General features: G+C 43.3%; 1 protein-coding gene across 1 annotated transcript in view; it reads right to left on the reverse strand.

Moving 5' to 3' along the window:
- LOC135079541 (spectrin alpha chain) overlaps window positions 1-22,220 on the reverse strand; it is a 74,704-nt gene that overhangs the window by 50,506 nt on the left and 1,978 nt on the right. Inside the window, exons 2-15 of the mRNA XM_063974196.1 lie at window positions 21,846-21,939; window positions 21,156-21,329; window positions 19,290-19,556; window positions 17,482-17,670; window positions 16,722-16,910; window positions 15,700-15,870; window positions 14,657-14,824; window positions 13,778-14,017; window positions 11,443-11,631; window positions 6,673-6,781; window positions 5,965-6,144; window positions 4,933-5,117; window positions 2,635-2,787; window positions 1,977-2,136 (exon numbers count right to left, since the gene is read on the reverse strand). Coding sequence (XP_063830266.1) covers window positions 1,977-2,136; window positions 2,635-2,787; window positions 4,933-5,117; window positions 5,965-6,144; window positions 6,673-6,781; window positions 11,443-11,631; window positions 13,778-14,017; window positions 14,657-14,824; window positions 15,700-15,870; window positions 16,722-16,910; window positions 17,482-17,670; window positions 19,290-19,556; window positions 21,156-21,329; window positions 21,846-21,920 — 2,449 coding nt within the window. The 5' untranslated portion in view covers window positions 21,921-21,939. The remainder of the gene's footprint in view (window positions 1-1,976; window positions 2,137-2,634; window positions 2,788-4,932; window positions 5,118-5,964; window positions 6,145-6,672; window positions 6,782-11,442; window positions 11,632-13,777; window positions 14,018-14,656; window positions 14,825-15,699; window positions 15,871-16,721; window positions 16,911-17,481; window positions 17,671-19,289; window positions 19,557-21,155; window positions 21,330-21,845; window positions 21,940-22,220) is intronic.

Raw genomic sequence — 22,220 nt, forward strand, 5'->3', positions numbered from 1 at the left:
ATGTCTAATGTCCGTGTCGCACCCACTCCTTTGAAGGTTGGAGACTCTACACTCGAAGTTGTTGACAATTATGTATACCTGGGACAAACAGTCCAGTTAGGTAGGGCCAACTTCGAGAAAGAGGTCAATCGTCGAATCCAACTCGGCTGGGCAGCGTTCGGGAAGCTACGCAATATACTCACGTCCGAAACACCGCAGTGTCTCAAGACAAAAGTCTTCGAGCAGTGTGTGCTGCCAGTGTTGATTTATGGATCTGAAACGTGGTCGCTTACTATGGGCCTCATAAGAAGGCTCAAGGTCACCCAAAGGGCGATGGAGCGGGCCATGCTTGGAGTTTCCCTGCGTGATCGAATCAGAAATGAGGAGATCCGCAGGAGAACCAAAGTGACCGACATAGCTCGCAGAATTGCTAAAACCAAGTGGCAGTGGGCGGGGCACATAGCTCGTAGAGACGATGGCCGTTGGGGCAGAAAAGTTCTCGAGTGGCGACCACGGGCTGGAAGACGTAGCGTGGGCAGGCCTCCTACTAGGTGGACCGACGATCTCGTAAAGGTCGCGGGAAGAGCCTGGATGCGGGCAGCGCAGGACCGTGCATTGTGGAAAACCTTGGAGGAGGCCTTTGTCCAGCAGTGGACGTCATTTGGCTGAAACGATTGTAATGAGTACTGGTTTACAACAAGCAGCGCAAGTATGGACAAAGACCATGACGGATATGTCAAAATCCACCAATCATGCAGCATTTGGACCTCCCGTCTACATATTGCTATCTGGCGGATTTTTCAAACGCGAAAACCCTCATTGATTCAATGAACTAAATTATAACCAATACTCATTATAATCAAACATATCAGCAAAAACTCGCGGGAAGCCGCTGGACGCAAAAGGCCCATTATCACTCGTATTGATAAACTATAAGGGAGGAATCTGTCAAGCGGAATACAGTAGAACGCCGATTATCCGAATTAATTGGCACCGGGGTCGATTCGGATAATCGAAAATTCGGATAATTGGACATAGACTGGTAATAGGGAAAAACCAACTGTCACACATAGAATAAACTTTAATTAATTTAAGAAACAGATGTATTTCCTACTTGGCTTTCCTAGGACTGCTACAATAACGCTCAGTTGAAATATATCCGAATACCAACAAAAAAATCAAAAATTACTTGGTTTTAATTTTTCACTTAGGACCGATTCGGATAATTGGCGATTCGGTTAATCGGCGTTCGGATAATCGGCGTTCTACTGTACTTCTAAGGCTCGGGTTTCCATCAAGACGGAGTGTAGCAGAAAAGGGAGATGTGTCGGGCGGACTCATTTTTCTATAGAATTTGACAGCGACAGCAGCGCGGCGCGAAACGGAGCTGGGCTGAGCGGAGATGAGAAGATATAATGAAATCTGATTGGTTAATCAAAACATTTCTCCGCTCTGCTTCACCTTGGTGGAAACCGGGCCTTACCCACTGTTAGTTTACAATCTCACGCGTTAGATTATAAAAAAAAAATAAAAAATAAAATAAAAGGTATTTATTTCAGGCATAGCCCATAAAGGTGTTAGTAACTGTGCCATGTTGGGGGACCGTATGAATGAGACACGGGTTGTTGTAGTTAGTCTCTGCTATATGTCTGTTTATTAATGCGAACTGCGTGACTATTTATACGATATAGATTAAAGGTAAATGACGTCACAGCATCAGCACTATACGTGATAAATGTGCTGAAACTGTGAACGTGATCAAGATAAGATATGAAGAGATTAAGTATTGTGCATACCGGCACAGTAACAAAGGTCTTATAAACTATGGTTAGTAAATCACACAGTAACCTAAACACAATTAACGAACGACAATTTGGTGTCTTTAGTAAGATGGACGCGTGTCCAGTGCTGCATGATGGCACTGTCCACGTCCAACCTCGCCGCGACACTCTGTAGGAGGCTGTTGGATATTATAAACTGACGGATATAAAACACACCTCTGTTGGTGGAGGCTATGATGGGCTCCTTCTCGCGGATCCAGGCGGCCTCGTCGTCCAGGTCGCGGAACAGCTGCTGCGCCTGCAGCGAGTCCAGGAGGCGTCGCTTGCGGATCGCCATCGGCTTGTCCAGGGCCGTGTAGCGCCCGACCAGACCATCCTGAGAGAAAATAATAATAATCATATCAGCCATAGGACGTCCACTACTGAATATAGGTCTCCCCCAATGCTTTCCGTGTTGCCCGGTTGGTAGCCTATGTGCAGCGCCTTCCTGCTACTTTTACAATGTCGTCGTTAAAATAAAAGTAGACGCGGAAAGATGTTATGGTCTTTGTAAATAAGAGCGTGTTTATTGCATACTTTTTCTAAAGTCTATTTAGGATGAGATTTTCTGCTGAAATATGCAACGTTACGTTTATGGCGCAGCGCAAAATTAATCGAACAGAAGTGCGAACATGAGCACGGAAGTATGGGCGAAACACGGCGACTGAGTTTTTTCCGCCACTTCTCAGTATCATGGGCTGATTATGTTGTCCGGAAGTGGGTGCTAGGGTAAGCTATATTTTGGACGTGTATGTGTATATGACGCCCTGGAAAGGGCACAAGTACTGAACTACAACCGAACAAGAAACAGCCTGTATATTGGAGGTACACTTACCCGCTTAGCCTTGATATTGTCGGCGTCGAAGTGTCCCTTCTCGATGAACTGCTCGGCCTGCGTGCGGATGGCGTCGATGCGCTCGGCGTGCGAGCTCACGTCCGCTTCCAACAGAGCGTGCTTCTTCTGCAAGTTCTGCACGCTGGTCAGGTCCTGTAACAATATTGAGGATGAGCATGATGTCTTTGTTGTTTTATAACGTTTTTAAAGAAAAAAAAATAGTATTTGGTTGAGTTTGAACCACAATAACAATCACTAAGCATGTGTCCTACTCATGGATGGAACTCAGAACACAACGATCAAATCAAATCAATAAATCATTTATTGTCTTAGTTATAGGTATTACAATAACACAGATATTAAATGTATACATAAGTCCGCTATAACCGATTGGGCGTACAATATTTTATTGGTATTTTGTGGAAGCTGCAGTTGCAAAGAGCTTCATCATTAAGGCTGCGTTTTCACCAAGGCGGAAAGAAGCGGAGAGGAGTGGAGATGTGTTGGGAGGACTCGAGCAGAGCGGGATGCCTCGCGCGCTACTTCTATCCGCGTCTCGCACACCCGAAACCGTCATACAAACGGCCGAATACTGAAACGCCATTTAAATATTTGACGGCTTCTCAAATAGTTAAGCAGCTCCTAAACTTACATTTCGCATACTCAAAACAATATCTGAGCAGTTCTCAATTTTTAAGCACCTCTCAAATTAAGTTGCACTCAAACGCCACTTAAATGAATTTTCGCATACTGAAACGCCATTCAACGCTAAGCATTACTCAAACAACTGACAAATCGTCTTAAGCAGCTGTTAAATTTGAGAGGGCTTGCGCGGTATCTTAAATCCTATTGTTATACCTAAAACGACCTAAATAGTGGTAAATAATGTGTGTCATCGTTATCATTTCTTTCGAGCCTCGAGGAAATACCTAGATCTAATCGCAGGAACGCAATAAGGCTGAACGCTATTGAAAAATATTATTATAATGACATGCAATTCCGAGCGAGGTTCCGCGTCTCTAAAGAAACGGTGTTGTTTCTGGATTCATAATTTGGAAGCTCTTTGAAACCCCTCACCAAATGCCATACAACCAGTGGACCAAATACTTATTATAACCCTACGCAACGGGAAGTTATGAACGTGTACTAGGTGATATCTTCCACATCTAACAGCCAACTGTGCATCGTATAGTGCACGAAGTAACAACCAAAATAGCTGCTATGAAATCGCTTTACATAAACATGCCTATTTCTGAGGATTAAGGGGACATCGCATAGCAGCATTTTCAAGAGTTGTTGATTTGTCAATTTGATGCTCTGTCAGTCAACAATGATAAATGTCAATTGTGGTTACGTTTCGGTCCACGATCGCCACTTAATAGATTTCAACAATAAAAAGTATCATATTTAAAATTATTTTTTTAATTAAATAAAAATGCAAGAATTATTATTTTTATATGATAAAACGAGATTTATATATAATAGAAACTAAAAATAAACTGTTCTATGTTAAGTTGATTGATTATATTTCCATAAAAGACAATACATAACCAAACGATGCTGCGTGTAATGGATAAAAGACGTAAAGTTATCATTTGTGTAAATGAAAACATACTTTTTTTGGTAAATGTTGCCATTATGTAAACATTTGAGAGCTGCTTAGCTGATCACGGCTTCAAATCCGTTGAGTAGCGTTTGAGAATACCATTTAAAATTGAAGGATACTTAAATTTAGGAGCCCGTCAGCTGAGTGACAGATTTGAGTAGTGTTTCAGTATTCGGCCGTAAGGCGGTTATCACACTGCGCCGCGCTCCGTCGCGGAGCGCGGGGCGACAGATTTAATAATTGTACAAGTACCTCAGTTTGTATGGAAAACACGCGCGGCACTTCACACTGACAACGCGTCCGCGCGCGTGGTTTTTTATATGAAATCACGCGCTCCGCGGCGGAGCGCGGCGCAGTGTGATAACCGCCTAAGTCTTTGTGTATTATGTAATATCTATTGCTGATGGACTTTTTGGGTAAAGCTGTAAGTCCACAGCGAATTAAATAAATAAATACGATTCGTAGACAGTAGACTGATAGCTGACAGCTACGCATAGCTCACATCTCCTTTCCTCTCTGCTAGTCTCGTCTCCGCTCCGCTTTGGTGGAAAACCAGGCCTAACGCTACAAATTCACTGCCTTTACTAACTAGCCTGTCTTTGCTTGCTGCCATGCAATAAAGACAGGCAAGCTACCTTGCTTGTGGCCAAGCGCACGTTACCTTGCGCTACCTGCTACAGTGACAGGCTCACCTTGCCGTAGTCCTCGCTGAGCAGCTGGCCCTCGACCTCGGACAGCCACAGCTCGAGGTCCTCGACGGCGCGGTTGTACTGCTGCTGCTGCGCCGCCTCCTGCAGCTTGCTGCCCTTCAGCTCCGACGCCAGCACCAGCCGCTCCCATAGTCCCGCCAGCTCTTCCACGCGCGACTCGATTTGCGCTGCCAAGGAAATTACAGCGTCAGTATACAATTTAATGTTGATCATTAAATTTAAAAGTTACATGGCGAATTACGATTTGGGCTGGATGTGAGAGAAATTAATAAAACTTATGTGTTACATGCGGTTGGTTGACTTGCAATTACTGCTCACAGTAGCCTGAAACTTCTGCATATATTGGCCGGCAACTCCTGGTCATAATGGCGTGCAAATCCTACTCGCGGTGGCCTAAACTCCTGCACAGTGGCCTGCAACTCCTGCACTTAATAGCCCGCAACTCCTGCTTGCAGTGGCCCAAAACTCCCGCACACAGTAGTCTGCAATACTTGCACGCAATGGACAGCAACTCCTGCTCACAGTGGCCCGCAACTCCTGCTAACAGAGGCGACACTCACGCTTGGCGAAGTGGTCCTGCTCCAATAGACGCTGGCTGCTGGCGGTTAGTTCAGCAACGCGCGGACGGTTGGCCTGGCGCTCCTGCTCGAAGTTGCCGTGCTCGCAGTAGCCTGCTACTTCTACTCGTGGTGAACTGCAGCTTTTCCTTGCAATAGCTTGTCACTCCTGCCCATAGAGGCAACTAGCGGCCGCCCGCGACTTCGTACGCGTAGATCCCGTTTTACCCCCTTCATCTATCTTACGCGGTTTAGATTTTTTCATACAAAATGTTTTTTCCTGCTACCTCCCGTTCCCGTGGGAATTACGGAAATTCCTTTCTTAGTGCACCTCTACGATACCTAAGCTACGTTCCTTCCAAATTTCAAGTGCCTGCGTTTAGCCGTTTAGGCTGTGCATTGATGTCACTAAGTCAGTCAGTTTCTCCTTTTATATATTTAGAAGATAGATACTCACGCTTGGCGAAGTGGTCCTGCTCCAATAGACGCTGGCCGCTGGCGGTTATATCAGCGACGCGCGGACGGTTGGCCTGCAGCTCCTGCTCGAAGTTGCCGTGCTTCTGAACCTTGCCGTTCAGGTTGGTCGGGTCCAGGTACGAGTCGTCTGTTGCGAACTTCAGCTTCTCGTTGATCCATCCTGGAGGACAAACATTTATTGAAATATGCAGGTGCTACATTTGACTTTATTTTATAAAGTTTTTTTTATAAAGAATATTAGTAATTGTATTGCACAAATTACTAGTCCCGTTAGCCCCTCATACTAAGCTAAATATGCTTATGTTACGAGGGAGCTCACCACAATAGTCGAGCGGCAGCGGGGATCGAACCCGCGTTCCTCGGATGACGAGTCGGCCAGTCCGACCCCTTCACTGTTCGGCTATCATTTAAGCACTAATTTCATATCGTTCGTTCGTTCGTTTCAGCCGAAAAACGTCCACTGCTGGACAAAGGCCTCCCACAAGGATTTCCACGAAGACCGATCCTGCGCCGCTCGCATCCAGGCACCTCCCGCGACCTTCACCAGATCGTCGGTCCACCTAGTGGGAGGCCTGCCCACTGCATAATTTTTAATGTTTAAGTAATTCAAAGGACCGAATCAAGGTCTTTAGAGTTTATTGCAGGCAGATTGAATCAAGTCTTCCTTTATAATCAGTACAATATTTACCCTTAGTCTCATCGCAGTCGCGCTCAAACTGCTGGTACTTGTACGCGTCTTCAAGCAGAGCGCGGCGCTGATTCGACTTCTCTAGAAGAGCGGCGCGACGTTCCAATAACTAAAAAGAAAAAAAAAAGAGTTTAAATTCATAACATTTTATACACAACTAGCTGTGCCCGCGACTTCATACGCGAAAACGCGTTTTCGGAACAATTTTAATTGTTGCTCTGGCTCTGCTCCTATTTATCGTAGCGTGATGTTGTATAGCCTATAGCCTTCCTCAATAAATGGGCTATCTAACAATGAAAGAATTTTTCAAATCGGACCAGTAGTTCCGGAGATTAGCGCGTTCAAGTAAACAAACAAACAAACTCTTCAGCTTTGTAATATTAGTAAGTATAGATAGATTTGAAATCATCAAACAATACAGAAGAGATCGCTTTATAGCGATAAAACCGCCTGTTTATTTGTTCTTGTTGTGGTGTGCAAATAATGTGTTCTTATTTTATTTATTTATTTTTAAAGTATCTTAAGAGCCATTTCACAAAAATATTCCGCGCGAATTTAGGTAAAAGCTGTCAACGCAACGTCAAAAGAGTAAAAAGAACGTTGAAATGGACAAAAAAATCTTGAGCCGTGACCGTATTAAGACTTGATTTAAGTTATTAATTTTAAGGTAGAATGAGGTATTCAAACTTGATAAATTAATTTAAATTTTTAATAGAGTTTAATAAGTCTTTTAAATTTCGATTCATAATGAAACACGAATAGGTATAATATGTAAAATATATATTAAATACAAAATAAAGACAGTCAAATAGTGAAAAAAAAAATCTGCCCCTTTACAGCTCCATCATCGGGCCCTGGATACGAAATATTCGTCAAGGCGAATCACACAAGCCCAAACTTCATAGGGTTCTATTGTTTTGTTACGGAGGTGGCCATTGCATCTCCTCCAGATCCATTATCAGACAGAGCTAAGAAATAAATAAATAAATATTATTATAAGTAAACAAATAACTAAAATAATTCATCTTACTATCTTACTTCTTACTAGTCTTACTAATATTATAAATACGAAAGTTTGTGTGGATGTCTGGATGTTTGTTACACTTTCACGCAAAAACTACTGAACAGATTTTGATGAAACTTTACAGTACAGTACAGCAGTACTAGGCAGTCTGTGTTCAACTATCACTCGGGTCGGAAGTTCCTATCGCAAGACCTTTGGTGCACTCAGTTCCGATACGACTCTAGTGCTGTGTGTAATTATTTTCGTGAATACACTGAATTTATTAATTTCTACGAGTGGATTTCATTTTGCCTGAGACCTACGCCATGAACCCTGAACTAGAAGACCCTGTCGCCAGCGACAGCGACGCTCATCCATCCCTGGCGTCGACCAGAATAACAATGTTAGGCTATAATTTATGACGATCTGTGACAAACTAAATTTCAAGCGGGTGAAGCCGCGGGCAATACTACATATTTCATACTAGCTTTTTGCCCGCGACTTCTTCTGCGATGAAGTGGAAAATGGTTCTAATAGAATTAAAATATTCTAAGAAAATTAATTTTGTTAAAATAAATGATTATATTTTTGATATAAAATCTACAAATTATTATGTTTAAATATTTGAATACTTACAAAATTATGAGATCTTTCTAAAACAAAATTAAAACACTACACCTGAAGCAGATTTCTTTGTAAACAATGTTTTTTTGTTTTTCCTTCAGGTGCTAAAATCACCAGGCTATTGTGTGCGCATACTCTGGAGTATGCCACATACAACTGGTCGTCGGAGAAGCATAGATTTCCATTAAGTCTACTCCCGCTACCATATGGAACTCCGCTAAAACTCGTGAGGGCGCCAACACTTGCTTTTTATCGAAAATTAGTATGAGCAGCTGCGCACGCGGTTGCCCGTTGCAGGCTCTATGCAACCACACTATTTTAAACCGTGGCCCCTAAGCATGAGATGGGAAACTGCACTCTCTTGAATTCTCTTGAATTTGATGGTGTTAGGGGAATCCTAGGAATGAATACAGACTTTCCAATGGGATCTCCTCATCAATATTGCGAAATTGCGAGTTGCAATGCAATGTTACGTTTTCACTTGTTATTTTATTGTAATCTGACCTTGATTTTTCAAACACGTGTCAAAAAAAATAATTAAATCAAAAGTACTAAGGATTATTTCATTGATATCAACTTAGAAACAAGCACAGATCACAGAAACTAAAGGGAAATGTGACAAGGGATAAATTGGAACATATTGCTTGTGAAAGCAATGATGACAGTAGCGACGTCATTATGTAAACAGTTTATATTGCTTGCATAGTACTAAAGATTATTCGAACGTTGAATACTGATACCGCAGTGGATAATGAGCACATAATTTGATTTCTTTGTGTGTGTGAATTTCTAATACGACACTGAGTTTCGAACTCAGCGCATTACTTAGCATCTCTCTATATTTCTATGGAACCAAGTTATCTCCAAAATAACATTCCACACCTTTTTAACATAGTCAGGTAATAATTTTCATAAAATACGAAGCACGTCATCTATCAATAGGATATATGTATATTTTAGAAGTTAATAAATTATGCATAAAATGTATAAATATCTAGAAGTTTAGTTAAATCGTAGAATTTCTGAAAAACAAGTACTAAAATCGTACTGAAAAAAAGTATTAATATGTTATCTAATTTTTTATTAAACGTCGAATTTTATCAAAGATTTTGTACTATAATATAGTTTTTGAAAATATTTTATAGCCTACATAGAAAAAAAATTAGGATTCTAAATCGTGAAAGAATTTTTTTTCGGAGCTATTGCCTCCAAACAAACAAACAAACAATCAAATCTTTCCTCTTTTATTACTATAGTTGTTGGGGTTTATTTTTAGACAAGGTCGGGAATTTACTAATGTCTATACTCTAATACTGCTGTATAATGTCCTGGTCAGATCACAGCTCGAATATGCGTCGACTGTCTGGAATCCCCAGTATCTTATATATATAAACTCAATTGAAAAGATTCAAAACAAATTTATACGGAGAATGAGATATAAATTTCGAGGAGACTTTGACGCTGACAGCGTTGTGTCTCTTGCTTTGCGAAGAGAACACTGCGATCAACTTTTATTGTACAAAGTTGTTAATGGCTATGTTGACTCGCCCTACCTTTTGAGTAAGGTTTTGGTGCGATGTCCGAGAGCGAACATGAGGTCATGTGATTCATTTGCCATTTCTTCTTGCCGTACTAATTATGCGATGAACCGATTTATTCTAAGATCAATGAAATTGTATAACTCCAAATACTGTCACTTAGATATTTTCAGCCTAAAACCAAACAAATTTAGGTCGTTGTTAAAACAGTAATTACCTAACTATTTACTGTTTTAACAACGATGCGATATTTCGAGTTTAAATTAATTGCCAAGTCATAGTACTGTATTTAACATAGAATCTAAAAAAAAATATTTTCTTTTTCTGTTACTGTTTACTCAATTTTTAAAAACGATACCTATGTATAAACTATTTGTGAAAACTATTTTGGCAAATGTGAAGTTTAATTGGTAACTCTATATGTGTTATAGAATGCTGTTTGTTTTCCTAACAATAAAATAAATAAATAAATATAGATTTAACAACAAAGCTTCCCTCTCGAAACAAAACGCTTCTTTTTTTTCTTCACGAAACAAAACTCAAAGCGGATAAATAAATAAACAAATCTTTGAACAATTTCACAGCGCCATCTAGTCCAAAAGTAGGCAACCAATATGCTTGTGTTAAGGGTGCTAGCATATTGGATATACTTTTTTATAATTTATTTATTAAATTAAATACATGGTACCTACATATTATACATAGTTACACCCAGATCCGTCAAAGAAATTAAAATTCATCATTTCAATTTCTGCTCGGCCGGCCGACTCGAAACAGCCTCTCGGCATAGTATCAAATGTATTTGGTCGCCGTACAAATCACCGCTTTACGACACGAACGCACGTAAACGTCACGGCGGGAAAAATGACACAGGTCCTGCCTTGACGGGCGCTCGCGCCATACTAATCGATGTCGGCTTGCGCATTGTAATTTATACTGATATTCACATCAATATTTTGACAAAGTGGTTACTAATATTTAAATAATAACTGTAGAAATCAATTCTACAATGAATATTCTTTATTTTGGGATACTTTTATTGCAGTTATTGCTGTGTTTTTAAACCAAAAACCACGATCAAAATGTGACGTTAATCTTCAAATTTGCCAAATTATTTTTAGATTTTACTCAATAATGGTAATGAAATTCAAGAATCTATTTCATTAATGGACTACAAGAATATATGTCCGATGATTACTATATATTTTTAAGCTTATTATATGAGCATAAATAATAGATACAGGACTTTGAAAATGAGTCTGCGGCAATTTTTCCGTAAAATGGTTGTGGGAGATGGGGCACTGTGAATTAAGCAAAAGAATTTTAGTAAATCCGTTTCATTAATGGTCAACACCAAGGATTGACCTATCTTTCGCAGTTATTAAATAATCTCTGGGTGTTGCTTAAGATAGTAATTCATGCTTCCAAAATCTTAGAATTTCGCACGAAAATGTAAAATGGCTCTTAAGTAGTTGTAAAGCCAGGTCTTGAGCGCGTGTTTTGCCCTACACAATCAACAAAAACACGTCAACATTCTACATTTTTTGAATGTTGAGATACTTTTTGTTGAATGTGTAGGACTTAATAGGTGCTATTTTTACTTACCATCTCGCGTCTCTGGGCGACGTCGTCGGCGGCATAGTGTTGCCCTTCGATGAGCTTGGACGCGAACTCGTCCAGCGCCTTGATCTTCTCTTCCTGAGCCGCCAGGGACTTCTCGAAATCTTCGTGCTTCTTAAGCAAAGCCTCCACCGAGTCTAGCGAGTCACCCACGTCTTCGTTTGCTAGGAAAGCCTGTGAGAATAGATTTTTAGTATTAGCTACTAACTTATCACCCATTTTTTGTTTTGATTATATTGTTCTAATTCACTTAGGTATTGTCTGATCTTCCATGATACAGTAAAGCTGTGAAGTAAATCTTACAAGTGAGTAATGCTAGTATGGGATTACATTTTATTGCGTCTTATACGCGTTGAGTACATGCTCAGCTGTGCACTCAAGCATTCAGAACTCGATATCAATAAATAATTGTACATAGATCACATTGGTCAAGAGAATTTCGAATGCCATTCTTATAAGCATTGGTTCCAACATCCTTTTTTGACCATTTATAATCCGTAATGTATGTATCACAAAGTAATATATTTTTTTAATTATAATAACAATAGGTTTATTTCAGACCATTATGATCCATACAGAGTTGTGTTAGTAACAATTTTATACTTAAAATAATTCTTCATCCAAATCTGTTTTACATATAAAATGTGTACTACTATGTAGGTGTAGTTCTTATTGAAATAAGTGAGGTGAGATAGTGAGTACTAGTGAAAGCTGCGGTGCCGCTCAAATGCGGCCCATGTCGGCCGTTTGGTGTAGTGGTTTGAAACGGACTACTATTCCGGAGGTAGCGGGTTCGATTCCCGCACAGTACAAACATTTGTGTGCATGAACATATTTGTTTGTATTGGACTGGGTATTTTCTATGTATAATAAGTATGTATTTACAAAAAAAAAGTATTTAAGTATGTTTATATCCGTTGTCTAGTACCCATAGTACAAGTTTTGCTTAGTTTGGGACTAGAAGCGCAGTGTAAAATGTCTAAGGATATTTATCTAGAATGGTGTAAAGGCTGCCCTACTCTCAAAACCATAGACATCACCTCCTGCTTGTGCATCCAGGCGTCGGCCTGCTCGGTGTCGCGGTAGAACAGCTGCAGGTCCATGCACTGCAGGTACAGCACGCGGCGCTGGTCCCACAGCGCGTGCAGCGCGTGCGAGTCGCGCTCCAGCGCTGCAGCGCCGTAGACAACACGCGCTCACCTCCTGCTTGTGCATCCAGGCGTCGGCCTGCTCGGTGTCGCGGTAGAACAGCTGCAGGTCCATGCACTGCAGGTACAGCACGCGGCGCTGGTCCCACAGCGCGTGCAGCGCGTGCGAGTCGCGCTCCAGCGCTGCAGCGCCGTAGACAACACGCGCTCACCTCCTGCTTGTGCATCCAGGCGTCGGCCTGCTCGGTGTCGCGGTAGAACAGCTGCAGGTCCATGCACTGCAGGTACAGCACGCGGCGCTGGTCCCACAGCGCGTGCAGCGCGTGCGAGTCGCGCTCCAGCGCTGCAGCGCCGTAGACAACACGCGCTCACCTCCTGCTTGTGCATCCAGGCGTCGGCCTGCTCGGTGTCGCGGTAGAACAGCTGCAGGTCCATGCACTGCAGGTACAGCACGCGGCGCTGGTCCCACAGCGCGTGCAGCGCGTGCGAGTCGCGCTCCAGCGCTGCAGCGCCGTAGACAACACGCGCTCACCTCCTGCTTGTGCATCCAGGCGTCGGCCTGCTCGGTGTCGCGGTAGAACAGCTGCAGGTCCATGCACTGCAGGTACAGCACGCGGCGCTGGTCCCACAGCGCGTGCAGCGCGTGCGAGTCGCGCTCCAGCGCTGCAGCGCCGTAGACAACACGCGCTCACCTCCTGCTTGTGCATCCAGGCGTCGGCCTGCTCGGTGTCGCGGTAGAACAGCTGCAGGTCCATGCACTGCAGGTACAGCACGCGGCGCTGGTCCCACAGCGCGTGCAGCGCGTGCGAGTCGCGCTCCAGCGCTGCAGCGCCGTAGACAACACGCGCTCACCTCCTGCTTGTGCATCCAGGCGTCGGCCTGCTCGGTGTCGCGGTAGAACAGCTGCAGGTCCATGCACTGCAGGTACAGCACGCGGCGCTGGTCCCACAGCGCGTGCAGCGCGTGCGAGTCGCGCTCCAGCGCTGCAGCGCCGTAGACAACACGCGCTCACCTCCTGCTTGTGCATCCAGGCGTCGGCCTGCTCGGTGTCGCGGTAGAACAGCTGCAGGTCCATGCACTGCAGGTACAGCACGCGGCGCTGGTCCCACAGCGCGTGCAGCGCGTGCGAGTCGCGCTCCAGCGCTGCAGCGCCGTAGACAACACGCGCTCACCTCCTGCTTGTGCATCCAGGCGTCGGCCTGCTCGGTGTCGCGGTAGAACAGCTGCAGGTCCATGCACTGCAGGTACAGCACGCGGCGCTGGTCCCACAGCGCGTGCAGCGCGTGCGAGTCGCGCTCCAGCGCTGCAAGCGCCGCGTCCACCTCGTCGGCGCCGCGGTGCCCGCCCTCGACAAGCGCTCGACCGGCCGCCACGCATGCGCGGATGACGTCTTCGCGCGCGTCCATCTCGCCCTGGGAAGTCATAATACAGGTTACTCTCTTCTAATAATTCCAGCAATAGTGCTGTAATGAAAAGCCTAACGTGATCTCGATCTTTCGGAAACTTTTAGGCCAGGTTCAGACACGGTGGAATCTGCGTGGTTGCTGGGCAGTTCTCGGACAGTTTGCATCGAACCGTAACCGCACGGTTACGGTCTCAGTACCTCGCCAATAGAATCACCCACAAACCGCTCGGTTACCGTGCGTGTCTAAAAAAGGCCTCCATCGTGAGAAGTCTGTCAAAAACGATTCAGTTTCGATTTACGTCCACACACATTAGTTCGCTTTTTTTATTGCGTGCATCTGTTGTATAAAATCAAGTAAAAAGTAGACAACGGACGATCATCATCTTATTTTTTTTAAATGCATTATAAACAGAATGCTAAACGGCAAACAGCATAAACGTGGCAGATATAGTTTACCATATCGAGCGACATAAGGATGGCAAAAATGGTGACCTCTTGACACAACGGGCTCGGTCTCGGCCTAGCTGTTTTTGTTACCTGTTCACAAACATATCTTCTACTCTAATAACAGCAGCCGTAAGGTCCACATTTCCACAACACCATAACTCGTTCAACCCAAGTACAGTAGCCATAAAGTCCACAATACCTTGTGCTCCTGGTGGCGCTCCAGCAGCGCTTCAGCGCCGGGCACGTCCTTGGCCAGATCGTCGGCGGCGATGAGCGCGCGGATGTCGCTCATCCACGACGCCAGGTCGCGGTAGTCGGCCAGGAAGCGGTGGAGAGCGTACGACGACTCCAGTTCAGAACGGCGTTCCTGGGAATTGTAACACTTCGATTAGTATCGTGAGCATAATCTCCGAACGATATAAACACTACACCTACTCCATAACTTGGAGTCGCCGTTGAGGGCTGTGTCTTGACTTGCATAGGCATTTAAGAATTTACAAAAAGGGACACTGCAAAATTATTGAACTACACCGTTTACTTAAAATAGTGGCTTGACGTTTCAGCTGCGATGCTGCAGCCGTGGTCACAAGCAGATAAACGTCGCTTTAAGACCGTGTCTTACTATTTTAATTGAAATGGAACGCGAAAGTTTAAAATCTTATACACCGTTTACAGTATCACAGTTAGCTGTTGTTTTTTTGGAGCAGACGGTTATTTACCTTCGGGGCCAGGGATGTCCTCAGTGGCCAGTGAGAAAAAGGGCGTCACCGAAGTAAAACCGTCTTTGTCAGTCAACATGTCAAGCAAGAATCAAGAAGATACTGAGTGGGTGACTTTTCTGACAATTTTTTTTCTGTTGATGAATGTGCATGTATTTTAGTTGTCAAAGTCAAACAAAGACTTCTTTTTTCAACGTACCTTGGCCTTCTGTACCAGTTTCTGCCAAGCGAGCGTGATCTCGTCGCGCTTGGCGTGTATGGCCGGCGCGTGGTCGGCGTGGATGGCGGCCAAGCGCGCCGCTTCGCCGTCCAGGGTTGACACCTTGTCCTCCAGCCTTATAAGGAAGTGTGTTCAACGTACCTTGGCCTTCTGCACCAGCTTCTGCCAAGCGAGCGTGATCTCGTCGCGCTTGGCATGTATGGCCGGCGCGTGGTCGGCGTGGATGGCGGCCAAGCGCGCCGCCTCGCCGTCCAGGGTTGACACCTTGTCCTCCAGCCTTGTAAGGAAGTGTGTTCAACGTACCTTGGCCTTCTGCACCAGTTTCTGCCAAGCGAGCGTGATCTCGTCGCGCTTGGCGTGTATGGCCGGCGCGTGGTCGGCGTGGATGGCGGCCAGGCGTGCCGCTTCGCCGTCCAGGGTTGACACCTTGTCCTCCAGGGCCGCCAAGTCACGCTCCACGCCTTCATGCTTGCGCTGGAGAAATCATGGGTGAAATCAGTTGCACAAAACAAAAGACGAAAAGAGTGTTTGTAAGAGTCTCGTTCTCCTTCCTCTTCTGAAGAGGGTTAGCCAAATAGATTGCGTGTATAAGTAGAGCCATTTTGAGAATACAAATTCGGCCATTTGGTCGTATTCTAGCAACGACTTTTTTTAACATTTTAATCGGCACAACCGGGTGTTAAAATAGAGTGTTTAGGTAAATGAGTTTTCGAGAAAAAATGCCGATGTTCTACTTTGTCATTCAATAAATACTGCTGAGTCGACAATGCCGGTTCGCGAACGTGCGCACGTGCGTAGCAACCCTAATAGTGCGTCCAGACTGGGCGCACGGGTTCGCGCGGCAAACTCAACTGCTCACTCAAGAGCAGGGTGAGCAGGAAGACCAGCGTGCCGCGTGAGCCCGTGCGCCCAGTCTGGACGCACCATAATGTGTCGTGTGAAGTGGTTCTGCAGGGTTACTCCGGAATGTTGTTTACGTAGTTTCGGGTCTATCTACCCTGGTCGCTCATGCTAGTGAGAGGGATGGCAACATTCGAAACTTCGGAAAACGTTTTTCGGAAAAAAACTCGCTGGTGCTCCTTATAGTGTCGTGTGAAGTGGTTCTCATCCTATGGTTCTACTTGATGTGTCCTATCCTATATTTGGGACGTGTATGTGCCCTGAAAAGGACCTAATGCCCGTTTTCACCATCAATCCCTAAATTGTAAGTGACCTCTATGAAAACAAAATTCCATTCCATTATGTGTTACCATAGGGGTCACTTAAAAATTAGGGATTGATGGTAAAACCGGGCCATATGTGTTTCTGGCCTTATTGTTCTGTACCTGCAGCGTCTGCACGGTGGCGAGGTCGCGCCCGTAGTCGTCGGAGCCGAGCACGACGTCCTTCTCCGAGATCCAGGCGATTGTCTCGTCGGCGTCGCGGTTGAAGCGCTGGATCTCGTGCGCGCCGAACAAGCGCTCTTGACGCATCAGCGCCATCTGACGCAGGCGCTGCCACGCGTCGTTCAGTTCCTATGACAAAAAGATGTGAAATTGGTGGTAAGCTTCTTTTACTGTGAGGCCTTTTAGGGCGCTTTCAGAATAACCGCGCGGTGGTCACGGTGCTATGTTATTTCATATATTTAAATACTGATCGCGCGAATGCAACGCTGCAGCCGCATTGCTGTTGAAGTAAACACTTTAATTAAATAAATAAACTTTAACAGACCATGTACTACTACATTTAGGTCAGATTCTAATGTTTATAATAATTAATAAAAAAAATAAAAATAAAATGAAACACATAATTATTATGTGTTTCATAACTGTGAATAGGTTAAAACTTTAAGGCTGCGCTCATAATATTACGGCACTTCGAACTTTACGACCTTTTTTAAAGGTCTAATTAACATTAAACCTAAATCTTTAAAGCTGTGACATTATGCCACAGCTTTAAAGATTTAGGTTAGGACCTGCAGCATTTCGAACTTTACGGCCTTGCAATATACCGACCACTGCATTTTGAACTTTACGACCTTGCAATATGCCACTGCATTTCAAACTCTAGTAACTTTATTTTAAATTCTATTTAAAATCAACTCACGTCCTTCCTCTTGACGATGGTCTCTCGTTCCGGGTGTCCTTCCAGTACTAATCGTTCAGCCAGCTGGTTGACCTCGGTGACGCGATACTCCTGCGCAGCCATGTCCTTCTGAAACTCGTCGAACTTGCGCTGCAGGACCTCCACGTGCTCTAGATCTGAGCCAAACTCGTCCGCGCACACGAATGTCTCCTGTGGGGCAAGGGTGTAAGGTTTATATTCGAACAACACAACAACCTGTACGTAACACTTAGTCGGAAAATAAAATTTAATTGGAATGTAGCCTAAAGAAATTATTGGAGGTATTCAGGTTCAATTTTCTTGTGCAGGTATATGGTAGGTTCATTGACTATTATGGGACCCGGTTGCTAATGGATTTCAACCTTTAAAACTTACTCTTATTGAAGGAAAATGTTGTCTTTATTATTACAATACCTTGTGTATTTATGTTACTAAAAATAAACGTTTTAAGGAACAATGAGAGACAGTTTATGTGTATGTAGTGCTGCTAATAAAATTATATTTGAAATGATTTGCCTAAATAGATAAGCCTATGTAGTCATTCATACAGTAGGTTCAGCCCACATCAATCTATTCCACTTGCGCCCACTGTAGTCATTTGGGGAATTAACTTTGACAAATTGCCATTTAGTAATGGACAGTAAAATTGCAAAGAGCTTTGACATAAAACCTGATGGCACGGTGACGCGATCCTCGCACGATAATTAATTAATTTGTGCGTATCCACATCTCTTTTTTACTAATCTAGGTGTTATCTATGTAAATAAGTAAAAAAATAATAAAATGCCCTACGTAATCGCATAGGATACACCATCGTGTGAAGCATAGATTGCATTGCATTATGTTGCGTCGCGTCACTTTATGTCTCGTCCCGTCGCTTCTTATCGCGGCCCATCGCTTTTGCGTCGCGGCCCGTCGCATTGTGTCGCTTTAGGCCTCCCGCCCACTAGGCAGCCTGGTTGAGTGTCCAAGAGTGTTCATATACCGGATTGGCTGCCTCAAGCAGGCTACAGCAGCCAAGCTGCCTAGTACACGGGGTCGTTTAATGTTGCGTCCTCTCGGTAACCTTATGTGGCCTCCCGTCGCTCACCTAGGACTAACGGTGACGTAGGGCCTTGTCACACTGGCGGATTGCAAGCGTTTTCTGGACGGAACAGCGGCGTGGCACAGTACGCCGCGGCATTTTGCAAGCATTTTGGCGACCGCTGCGTACCCGCCGCGCCGCCGCTCCGCTTGCATTCCGTTCCGCCAGTGTGGCAAGGCCCTTATTGCTGTATTACACTCAGCTCACCTTGCGGGTCCAATGACAGTTTAACTTTTCCCCGGGACAAACTTGACCTTCATTGGTTGGGTTTTTGTGGCGGTCAAGCTGTAGATCCTGGCTACACAGTTGCAGTGGTGGGAACGAGAGGTGGGAATAGTCCCGGTCAGTAAAACTCATTTATTTCTGTAAGTAGGCTTTAAAAAAGCACTTTTACACGTCCCAGTATTAACCCTACCACTGCTTCAGGACAATAAATGGGCCAGTGCTGAGAAGAAGCAGCGCAAGAAACTCAGACACTATTGTCAGCCTCTTTTTCAAAGGTTTACAGGTTTTCAAAATACATAGTTATAAATATTTATGCGAGCTAGGCAGTTACGCATCCCAAACATTTTTATCTTTTAAATAATCATCGACTTTATAGTAGCCCTTTTTCATTAAGGTACTTTTAATATGTGCTTTGAATTTATGAATGGGTAGTTCTACAACAGTTTGTGGTAATTTATTAAATAATTTAATACAAGCTCACCTTGTCGTGGATCCAGAACATGACCTCGTCGCAGTGGCGCAGGAACTGCACCAGCACCAGCGCCTGCTGCAGCTTCATGCCCTTCTCGGCCAGCCGCGACAGCAGCAGCTCCCACAGCCGGTGCAGCTCGTCCAGCCGCCGCCGGATGGTGTCAGCGGCGAAGTGCCCGGCGGCGATCATCTCGCTGCCGGTGTTGTCCAGCACCACGATCGCGTTGGAGTGCGCCGCGACCTCAGCCTCGAAGGCCTGGTGCTTCTGGATCTTGGCCTGTTGAGTTTCAGTGCGTGTACAGTTGGTGGCGTGAACATGACTGGCACAATCTATCTGTCTATCAAGCATTAGGCAAAACAGAGACAAATCAATGACCAAGTTAAAATAACATAACCACCTAACAAATTGGGTAAGTAATTGTTTTCATTAACCTCAACAAAAACTTATTTATAACATTCCATGTTACTTAGCATTCTATTAATATTTATAATGTCCTCAGCTTATCTAGGTCAAGTTATTAGCACAGATTACCTTATTTCATGCATGCTAATCAATGTTCAGTCTGTGTTAGTTAAAAATAGAAATTCTGTAAGATTTGAATCATAATTTCCGAGTGTAAATGTGTTCTGTGTAAAGCCCGGTTTCCACCAAAGCGGAGTGGAGTAGAGGTGTGTTGAATAACCAATAAATTATTTCCACTTCTCGACTCGGCGCCGCGCCGCCGCACGGTGGTCCCGCGTCTATGTAACAGCGGTCAAAAGTGAAAAACTTCTTAATAAAATAAAATACTTTGTAAAACATTGTATATTATTATATTATGCTACTGAAATTAAAGTAAAATACTCTTTGGGTAAAGAAGACTTCCTTTTTTTAGGCAAATTTCGCAAACCAGTGATTATAAGGATCGCTTAACCAGTCAGAATGTCTATTTTTGAAAACTTTTGTAGACTGAGATGCCTTTTTAAAATACTCTCAATCAGATAATTACTCTTATTTTCTAAATTCTTCATGTCAATATTTTCCTCATCACTAACTAATGATAACTTTAGATTCTGGTACACAAGACGAGACTTTTCAGCATTCGTGCCTTTTGTAACATTCCATTGCTCAAATACAAACAATCTTGAAAACGAGCAATGAATTTCTTGGCCTAGAACAGAAAAATAAATTGTCTTGGATTTCAAAGCTAAGTAAATAATGCAACTTTGGACCCCTACTGTCAAGGCCTTTGGTACTCTTGGGTGAAATTGCATACAAAATATAATAAAGCGTATTGTCAGCTAACAAATGACGTATAAATTGTTACGGGCGTGCCCCGTGGGGAACTAAACTAAAAGTCTGAAAATATTTAATAAATCATCAATTATTTTCATCATATTTGACATGGTAATACCAGCCATATAACTTTAAAATTTTGAAAAAAAGTTACACATTACCTTTGTCCAGGATTTCCATTGTTAAATGCACTAGTTTTAAACACAATTTATAAACAAAACTTTATGTAAACAAAGCAATAAACTTAGGACGCGCTGATAGCAACCGTTCTTAGGCATGCAATCATTGACTTCTGACTTGCAAAAGTATACCAATTTGTTAAGAAACATGTTGGAACTTTATTATTTTCTAAAACTAGAGGTTTTTAACTACCTACCTGCATAAATAAAAAAAGATTAATAGACAACTGATTTTTTGACTTTTGACCTCTGCCGGGCCTTCTGTGCGCCGCCTTCGCTGTCAAATTCTATAGAAAATTTTCCCGACACTTCTCCACTCTGCTCCACTTTAGTGGAAACCAGGCCTGAGTTAAAAATAAGTATAAGATAGATACTGTACATAATAAAATTGACGTGTAGTAGATGCATATTAAAAATATACCTGCAGGTTGGTGGGGTCTTTGTAGCTCTCATCGCTGGCGGCCTGCAGCTTCTCCTGGATCCAGGATTCCAGCTCGTCGGCGTCGCGCTTGAAGTACTGGAAGCGTCTGGAGTCTTCCAGCTTCTCGCGCTTGGCGCGCGCCTCTTGCTTGAAGTCCTCATATCGGTTCAGCACCTTTGGTAGACAAGCACGCGATAAGTTTTGGAAAACAATTATTCAATACAGTAGTAGCTATTTTCTAACTTAAAAATACACTTGTTGACACTAAATGCCGATTTTCATGCATCAAATATTAGTCATGTATTGCTATGCTATATCTTGTTGACATCATACTACAACCTTGATAAGATTACTCAAGGAATGCACCCAAAGTAATTTTTCAATACATGGTATCCTGTGGCCTTATTCACGTAACAAAACTTCAACAACAACAAATTGCTGAGTTGTGATCCTATCGAGAAATCGTTCTATCAAAATGACGCTTGTGAATATGGATTTACAACTGTTTTTCAATAGGACGACTTTTAAACGTCAACGAGATTTTGACTGTGTCAAAATACGTGAATTAGGCCACTGTTGACTGTTGTTAATGTTGAGTTACCTTACAATAACTATTACATTTGGATATTCCTTATGTTAAATGTTTATTAAACACATTTAAGTTACTAAGAAATAATTTTTCAAACAAACCTGTTCACGGCGCTCCTGAATATCCTCGGCTGTCTCGAGGATCTTCACCTCCTTGGGTGGGGGAATCTGCTCCATGACGGATGCGTCGAATCAACTGTAACAATTTATTTTATTTAAAACTAGCTGACCCGGCGAACTTTGTTCCGCCTTAATGGCAATAAATAAGCAGACTTTTTTTTTAATTTCGAACGGGATAAAAAGTATCCTATGTCCTTCTCCTGGCTCTAAACTACCTCCCTGACAATTTTCAGCTAAATCGGTTCAGCCGTTCTTGAGTTATAAGTGGTGTAACTAACACGACTTTCTTTTATTATATAAGATATAACAAAATTATAAACTATTTTACAATCTATTCAAATTAACATTACCCTAATT

This window comes from Ostrinia nubilalis, chromosome 2 (assembly GCF_963855985.1).
Source record: "Ostrinia nubilalis chromosome 2, ilOstNubi1.1, whole genome shotgun sequence".
Taxonomy (NCBI): domain Eukaryota; kingdom Metazoa; phylum Arthropoda; class Insecta; order Lepidoptera; family Crambidae; genus Ostrinia; species Ostrinia nubilalis.